This window comes from Epinephelus moara, chromosome 21, assembly GCF_006386435.1.
Source record: "Epinephelus moara isolate mb chromosome 21, YSFRI_EMoa_1.0, whole genome shotgun sequence".
In the NCBI taxonomy this organism is placed as follows: domain Eukaryota; kingdom Metazoa; phylum Chordata; class Actinopteri; order Perciformes; family Serranidae; genus Epinephelus; species Epinephelus moara.
The window spans coordinates 5,703,710-5,712,325 of NC_065526.1; the positions used below are offsets into that span (position 1 = coordinate 5,703,710).

General features: G+C 40.0%; 1 protein-coding gene across 8 annotated transcripts in view; it reads right to left on the reverse strand.

The window, feature by feature from the left end:
- Positions 1-1,113: 1,113 nt before the first annotated feature.
- Positions 1,114-8,616, reverse strand: part of dtna (dystrobrevin, alpha) — a 37,650-nt gene continuing 30,147 nt past the window's right edge. For 5 of the 8 annotated variants that reach the window (XM_050033455.1, XM_050033459.1, XM_050033454.1 and 2 more), the window contains 7 exons: positions 7,282-7,305; positions 5,591-5,750; positions 5,413-5,502; positions 5,232-5,331; positions 4,799-4,913; positions 4,647-4,685; positions 1,114-2,273 (listed from right to left, as the gene is read on the reverse strand). In XM_050033455.1, coding sequence (XP_049889412.1) covers positions 4,668-4,685; positions 4,799-4,913; positions 5,232-5,331; positions 5,413-5,502; positions 5,591-5,750; positions 7,282-7,305 — 507 coding nt within the window. In that variant the 3' untranslated portion in view covers positions 1,114-2,273; positions 4,647-4,667. The remainder of the gene's footprint in view (positions 2,274-4,646; positions 4,686-4,798; positions 4,914-5,231; positions 5,332-5,412; positions 5,503-5,590; positions 5,751-7,281; positions 7,306-8,616) is intronic. The other 3 variants (XM_050033460.1, XM_050033458.1, XM_050033462.1) reach the window with 1 other exon arrangement.

The window sequence follows — 8,616 nt, forward strand, 5'->3', positions numbered from 1 at the left end:
TTTGAATTTATATAATTTTTAGGTGAATATCTGAGCATTTTAGCCCATCCCAGCTTCTCAAACATGATTATTTGCTGGGTTTCTTAATTTTCCACATAAGTAAATTGAATATATTTGGGATTTGGTCAAAACAAGGCATGTAAATTGAGCTCTTGTGAATTTGTGATGGGCATTTTCCACTATTATTGTCTTTATTCTGTATTTATTGATTCTATAAATTGACCGTTCAAACTAAAAAAATTTAATTGACAACATTTATAAACCATAAATAGAAAAATAATAAAGAGAATTTGTCTAATCCTGTGTACCACAGAATTAGATTGACTGTAAATTCTTAAATTCCTGTGGGGAAAATGTGAATTTCAAGGACCTTAGCTGCTGAGACAGCAACTTAAAGACTTATAGTAAAATAACTGCTTCTAATTTTATTTATTTATTTGTTGCATCAATATTAAATTCTATGCAAAGGGTAACACTGTTTTCCACAGAGAGAAATACATCGTTGATTAAATAAACCTGATGTTCAGAACTGCACAACTGCATTCCTCATGTTTTAACACCAGGGTGCAGTCATGCACTTACACAAAAGATACCTAGAAGAGGCTTGGTGTGAAATTTATCTGTTACAGCTGCTTTGCTAACTATGCTGATAAAGTGGAGGCAACATAGATGAGATAAATAAAAGACATGTGGTGGACAGACTGCGGTACTTATGCAAAGACCTGATGACAGATGCTTTAGATCCATGTGATAAATGCTGTTTTTGAGTGTTAAAACGATGGGCTTGTGTCGATGTCTTTAGAAAGTGCTGGTAATTATGCTAATTAAGTGTAATATAAGTCAGTTCATATGCTGCTAATATTGCCTGAGCCTGAGAGGAAAATTCTCCCTCCTAATATTCACATGACTGTGAGATTCAGTGCTGGATGGCTGCTTTAATGTTACCTCAGATGGTGGGTCTATGTGATGAATTATAGACAATAGGTTGAGGGCAGCCAACAGTGCATTTATGACAGATAATAAATGTGCACTGCCAAACCAAGCCAATTGAAGTGTGCCGGTCTGGAATGGAAAAAGAAAGAGAAAAGAAGTTCATAGGCAAAAATTGTGATATTGTGTCAACACTTTATTATGCATCACCACCATGCAAAATCACTGCTATGAACTTGCTCAAAAATCAAACTAGATATATTTCACACATTTATGATTTTAGATTGGCTTGCCACTTTTCCCCAAAGTGACCGAGTAAAGTTTCACGCACACTCAGAAAATACATCAAGAGTGTGTATGTTTGGTGTGCAAATCACACAGAGACTTGTGTGTGCGAGCATTGACGCTAACAAATGAAACAATGGCAAATAATGAAAACCGTAATTCATAAACCATTGACAGTAAACACAAATTGTTCAATGCCCTTACCAGTGTAAACCTTTGACTTTGAGTGATTTGGAAGTCTCTGTGTTACATCTTTTTCACTGTATCTTAAAACACAGGACCAATCCATCTTATATCTAACTGACAGTTTATATGTAGACAGCGTACATATTCATCACCTCCCAGCATCAGATTTAATGAGTTTAACCTCATTTGTCCAGTGAAGACAGGTGTGTTTTGTTGTTAGCTACATGCTGCATTGACAGTTTGAATGAGCTCATTTGAGAGGTCATCCAATCAGCTAAGGCATGTGTGCGTTAAAATCACTAATGTATCAAATAAAATCTGATCAGCCTGCGCCGAAAAACAAGTCAAAAAAACAATACAAAAGCCACTTGACAGCAACAGTAAGAAATCAGTGGACTAGTGGATAAATCTGGAGTTAAACACTTATAAAATATTGCAAATTTTACCATCTATAACTTCACCTCCAACCCAGGTTTGTATCTTAAATCAGAAGACAAACAAACACGTAAACCTGGTTCGCTGTTTGCAGAAAGAATTTGAAAGAATCAGGTTTGACGCCCTGAACTAACAGTGTAGTTGGACATTTGCTTGACAACTCATATCCAAAGGCTAAAATAAGAAATAAATCCCCAAAGTCGTGTGGTTTTTATGGCACCTGTGGTGTAATAGACAGCTCACTAATTAATCTCTTTACATCAGCTCACAGTATTACCTTAAATATGTGGTTGGTTAAAAAATATATCTTTACATAAATGTATTCTATGGTTGGATTCGGCCACTTATTCAACTTAAATTCCTCATGTCTTCAGTGCTCTGTACCGTCGGCCCAGTGTCGTCTCATCCAGTGTATTGTTGCTTTTCATATTGCTCACCTGTAAAGGACACAGAACGTTACTGACAGCAATGCGCCAAACATCTAATCCCAAATGTGCTACCTGAAGACGGGGAGACCAGGGACAGTCGTAACAAGGGATGGTTGTAAAACCCTGAATTTCTTCAATCAGAAGCAAGTTAAGGCTCATTTATTTAGACGTTCTGTCTATACTCTGTGTTCATTTTGTCCATATTTGTGCACATTTTCTAAAAGCTAACGGATATGGACGAAACGCAGCAGTACCACCGGAGATAGTGGAGGCAGTGTAGTGTATTTTAAGCGAGATACGACTGTAGGAGATGACGAAGACATTTTTAAAATGGTGGAACAGACCAAATCAGTTATATGGTGAAAAGAATTCTTCGTCCACATACTACAATGTATTTAATGGCTTCACAGACAACCGCCGTTTACTTTTGGCTCTGCCCTGCGGTGCCATCTACTGGCTGTATCTATGCCATCATAAAAGACGCATGAAGTTATGGATGTGTAAATAAAACGTATTTATTTTCATGCATAAAGGGACATAAATGAGCTCTTAGAGTGATTACACTCACTCTGCACATGCTCAGCTAGATTGTCTTCTTGCTTACAAAAAATAAGCCACATTTGAAACTCCCAGACAAAGTTACACACAAAAGTGTTTTTTTTAAAGGTAAAATTTAACTTTACTATCAGGCATATTTTTGGGATGCTGTCCTGAGATCAAATGTCTTGGAATCCAAACAATTAATCAATCAATCAATTTTATTTATAAAGCCCAATATCACAAGTAACAATTTGCCTCACAGGGCTTTACAGCATACGACACCCCTCTGTCCTTTGGACCCTCGCAGCGNTGTTTTTTTTAAAGGTAAAATTTAACTTTACTATCAGGCATATTTTTGGGATGCTGTCCTGAGATCAAATGTCTTGGAATCCAAACAATTAATCAATCAATCAATCAATCAATCAATCAATTTTATTTATAAAGCCCAATATCACAAGTAACAATTTGCCTCAGGGCTTTACAGCATACGACATCCCTCTGTCCTTTGGACCCTCACAGCGGATAAGGAAAAACTCCCCCAAAAAAACCCTTTAACGAGGGAAAAAACAGTAGAAACCTTAGGAAGAGCAACTGAGGAGGGATCCCTCTTCCAGGACGGACAGACATGCGATAGATGTCGTACAGAACAGATCAACATAATAAGTTAACAATAATCCGTATGACACAATGAGACAGAAAGAGAGAGAGAGAGACAGAGAGAGAGAGAGAGACAGAGAGAGAGAGAGTATTATTAGAATCACTGTTTTTTAAAGCTAAAAACAGAAACGACAAACGTGTTAAATAAGCTGTCAGGCTAGTTGACATGAGGTGAAAACGTGGCTGGTCAACAGAGATGGCTGTAACGCCTTGTTAAAATCACCCCTGACCCAAGTACTTCCTCCCCGGCAATGGGAAAGAAATGTGTAACATGCAGCGTTGAGCATCTGCACGCAGCATCACCATGGACCACTGTGGGCACTAGATGTACGAGGGGTGCAGCCCGCTCTGCTAAACCTGTCGTGCACGAGATGACAGATTATTAAAGTAAGGGAGAGAAGAGGGAGACGTGGTGTGAGGAAACATGTTGGCCCTTAGCTTGTAATAAATGATTTAATATAGTGGTTCCCAACTGGTGGGTCGCGGTCCAAAAGTTGATCACGGGTCCATTCTGAATGGACAAATTAGCTTATTTGGATCTTTATTTGAAATCCAGTGAATTTCTACCACAGAGGTTTTATTTTGAAGTGCTGTTTCCTGCTTTAGAGTGACTGACTAACACATAGCTACTTGACAGAGATACCAAACTACACAAGTATGACGCTGAATTTTTTAAACAGTATGAACCTTGAACTAACGACTAAGGAGAAATCTGGAGCATGTGGCTAAATCAGTTGGGAACCATAGCTTTATTATTAAAAAAAAATATTACAATATATAAAATAGAATTTTTCACAGTGGAAATTCAAGTTTGGGCCTAAAACTGCTGCAAGGGTTCATTTCTGGTTCATAAATTTCAATCAATTTTGCAGCCTGTACAGATTTCATAAAACCCCACACATCAAACACGACACATCAAAGTTTATAATTTAGCAAGTTAGCTATTCCAGTCCAAGTGATTTTTGATTTATTGGGAAAAAGTGTTACAGCTGTCCACGGTCTCCCCTACTCAAATAGAAACCTGACCAAACACTTATCCAGGTTTCTGATCACTGTTCCTCCAGTACAGCTTTTGTTTTCAGTTAGTCATTAAAAAAGACACTGTAATAATGAACTACATGTAAAAGTGAAAGTAAAAGTCTGACAGTAACACAAAGGACACATTTCATTGTTTCAGATGCTTACCAGTCACCTGGACTAACACAGTCACTGCTGCAGCGTCACCTGTACCACACAACCAAAACACACGCAGCAGGTCAGAATAAATACTGACAAGGTGTAATTTAATCACTCAGAACAAATAATATGCCACCCTCTCCTAGAAGGCTAAAACTCACCATGCAGGTTTTGTCTGGTTCCTGCCTGTGCTTCATTAGCTCCTCTAACTTGAGCTCGTCCTCCAGCTGCTGCTCCAGATCGTTCTCAAAGCTCTCCTCCGCAGCGCTGGCACTTCTGTGACAGATAACGAGCACTTTTAAGCCAAGACGTGAGATCAGAGGTGAACCTGAAAACTGGAGGTATTGTGACAGAAGACAGGGCTGCGGTCGAATGGTCTTTTTTATTTAGGAAGGTTCCTAACTGGGTGAAATGACCCAGAAGTATCGAAGGGGCAGCCGTGACAAGAGCTCGTCAAAGAGGAAGGTGCTTCAGTGCCTCCTTTTTATCTCCTTTAGCACAGAATACACTGGACCACCCTTTATGAAATGAAAGATAATGTTCTCCAAAATGGTACAAAAGCAAGTTACATCCTGCAGTGTATGTGATGAGTACCTTGGTTTATACGTGAAGAAGGGATCTGAAGAGGTTGTGGCCAACAGGTCACCACGTCCAAAGTCTGAATCTGCAGTGCTCTCAGTCTCACTTCCACCCTCTGTGGGATGACATATTTTAAATTAATCTTTGTACAAAAAACTCAGAAAGCAAAACACCAACTTTTTCCGTTGCTTCCTACCTGAATTGAGTTCCTTAACAAGCGATGACATTGTGTTGGTGATGGAGTCAGCAGCAATGAGCAGGTCGTTTCTCAGATTTCTCCTTGGACCTACGACAAACACAGAAAAGTTTCACTTCCAACCAAACTTTACATATCCGTAACCAGGTGCTTGCTTTTCTCTGTGTGACTGTGTTACCCTGAGCGAAGGCCTCCTGAACGTCCCCTCCCACACCCATTAGTGAATCCTGAGGTGTGTGCGTTGGGGTCGTGCCGGCGGAGTCTGAGAGGATCGGTGTGGGGATCGGCCGGCTGATGGTGTGGCTGGGGGAAGAGCGTGGAGAGCCGGGACCCTGAGTCTGCAACACACACACGCACACGCACACACACACCGCTTTACATGCTTACAGAGATAGATGGATGTGCTTTATTGATCCTAAATTGGGAAATTCTTGTGTTACAGCAGCAGGTTATGTAGGCATTGCACACTCAGGCTGGCACCAGGGTGTCTACAGGTATAACAACAGTTGGGTGAGTTTAAGTTTAATATGTTTACTGCAAAAAGCATTCCTCGATTATCTGTTTGGGAGCAGCTGAGATTGTCACTACATTGAGAATAGGTGGTCCACCTTAACAGTCCACCTTAAGGGAGCCTGGTCAGTTTCCAATGTGAGGCTAACTTTGCTCGCTAACTTCAGAGCTAACTCCTGTCACTTTAATCAGCAGACAGCAAGCAAGACATGGGCACTTGGCTCTGGTCTTGAGGAGTCGTAGCATTTATTTACCGACTAATAGCCTGAACTTAACATTTAATGTTAACGCAGCAGCCTTGGTGTCACGCAACACTGTCACATATACGCGCTTTCCCAGCTGCACACTTGCTACACACACAACCTGGCACTGAAACGAGGCACTGAAATCTGCATTTTGATTTATTTCTGGTGGGTACTGGTCGTATAGGAACAGGTGGCATACTGGCACCAGGTAACTGTGATGATGCGTAAAATCATGTGGCTATTGAAATGCTATTGTAGTTGGGAGAAGTAATCTCAAGATAAAGTTATATGTGGCAAAATTCCCGTAACAGTCCTGTAACGTTATCCCAACCACTCGCAGATGCCATGTCTCTAATCTCAGCTGCATCTTCCACCAGTAGAGACTGACCCCTGGTGGTGCATGTTGTGCACTACAGTACAATACAGCATCTCCGTATCAGTTTAATGGAAAGAGGAGCATCTGTATTTCTTACGGTATTGAAAATCATACCTTCGGGATTTGTAAATACTCTGAAATACCGTAATATCTTAATACCGATATATATCCATAGAATTAACAAGTGCGTCTGTGTTGCCATTGTTAACAGATAAAACCATGCTGTAATAGACTGTAAGAAGACTGTGACATTACCCGAGTCAAAAGGTTCCTATTAAAGCAAACTGTCTACCAATAATGCACCAAATAACTGTTTTCATTTCAGCTCTCAAATCACAGCAAAGAATCTCAAATCAAACTCCAAAAAACAGCCACAAACCATTCAGTTCAACATTTTTTTTGGTCAACAGAGAATCTAATTTGTCCTTAAAGTACACCACAATAGCTTTGTAAGTAACAAACACTGCACACATGCTACAGATGGACAATAAATGGAGTCACGTCAGTACTGTTCAGAAAACTCAGCATGCTGTTAAAACAGATTTTCTCTCCGAGAGCTATTCCAATTATTCCCACAGACCAAACCACCAGTTGCCGTCGGGTGAAAAACTTTGTGTCTGAAATTTGGAGATACATTGTGTTCACCAGACGACAACAAAGCATTCCCTCCAAACATGCAATCATTTTGAACCCAAGTGTAATTTCAGCCACTCTTTGCTTCACAGTTTTCACACTTACAGCTTGTTTCCGTTCCTCCTCCAACTGAAAAACAATATTTTATGGCTCATGAAACAACAGCCACATTACATCGGGTATTTCCAAAAGAAAATCCAATCCGTAATTCCTCCAGGACGTGACAAGCATGTGGCTTCCTCATGCAAGTTTAATGGATTAACATTGATCCTTTTAGCCTAATTAGATTGATATCCTCCCCACTTAAGCCAGTATACTGAGCAGTATATGGAGGCTTTGAGGAACTCCCGCCTTGTCGGCTGCAGAAGATATTCTCGCAGCAAAGGTTATCCTCTTTGGGGGGGGGGGGGTAGACATGTTGTCTTGTCAGGTTTGATGGAGCATAATCCCAAGCTCAGTATCCTGCTCTTAAATCGTCTGTCTGGACTCTTGGATAACAAGGCCATGTGTTACATCATTTACAAAAACGTGCATGAGAAAGGGCACTTAATAAATTCAATTCAATTTTATTGATAAAGCCCAAAATCACAAATCACAGTTATAGCTAAGGATAGACAGGGGGCACATAATCTACCAGGTGAGTTAGAGGTCTGAACTGCTGAAATGTTTTAATCTTCATCAGTCACCTCATTACAGAAAAATATCATAACTGCTTGTCCGATCTTAACTTAAGTTTCAAAGACGGGTAATGTCCCATCTTCCTATTACAGAAGTAATTCCTGTCCTATCAATCGGCACTCGTCCTCTCACGCCTGTATCTATATTTAGAGTGTACCTGTAGGCTACTCGAGATGGACGAGCCACAATATCAACAGCTCCCACTTAGCATCGGCTAGCTAGCTTGCTATCATCAATAAAACAACCGCCTTGTGGTTGTGTGCCTTCGCCAACCAGTCAAGCTGCAGTCACAGTTTACATCCATGTCTGTCCAGACTCATATGAAGCCATGATAGTCGACGATACTTCAAATATGGATGTTGCCGCAAAGAAGCTACAAATTATTTTTTTTTTTTTTAAAGGGAAATTTTGGTTTATTTCAACCTGTCTCCTGTCGTGCTAAATTTGTTTCAAGTGACTAGTGACATAAAAATAATAGTTAGCATGTTAGCCGTTAGNTTCAAATATGGATGTTGCCGCAAAGAAGCTACAAATTATTTTTTTTTTTTTTTAAAGGGAAATTTTGGTTTATTTCAACCTGTCTCCTGTCATGCTAAATTTGTTTCAAGTGACTAGTGACATAAAAATAATAGTTAGCATGTTAGCCGTTAGCCTAGATACAGCCGGGGCGCATAGTAGCGTCAGACCTGTTAAAACGTAAGTGAACGGGCATCCTTCAAGTGCAAAGTTAGTCCACTAAACAAGCTTTTTTTCCACAAAGAC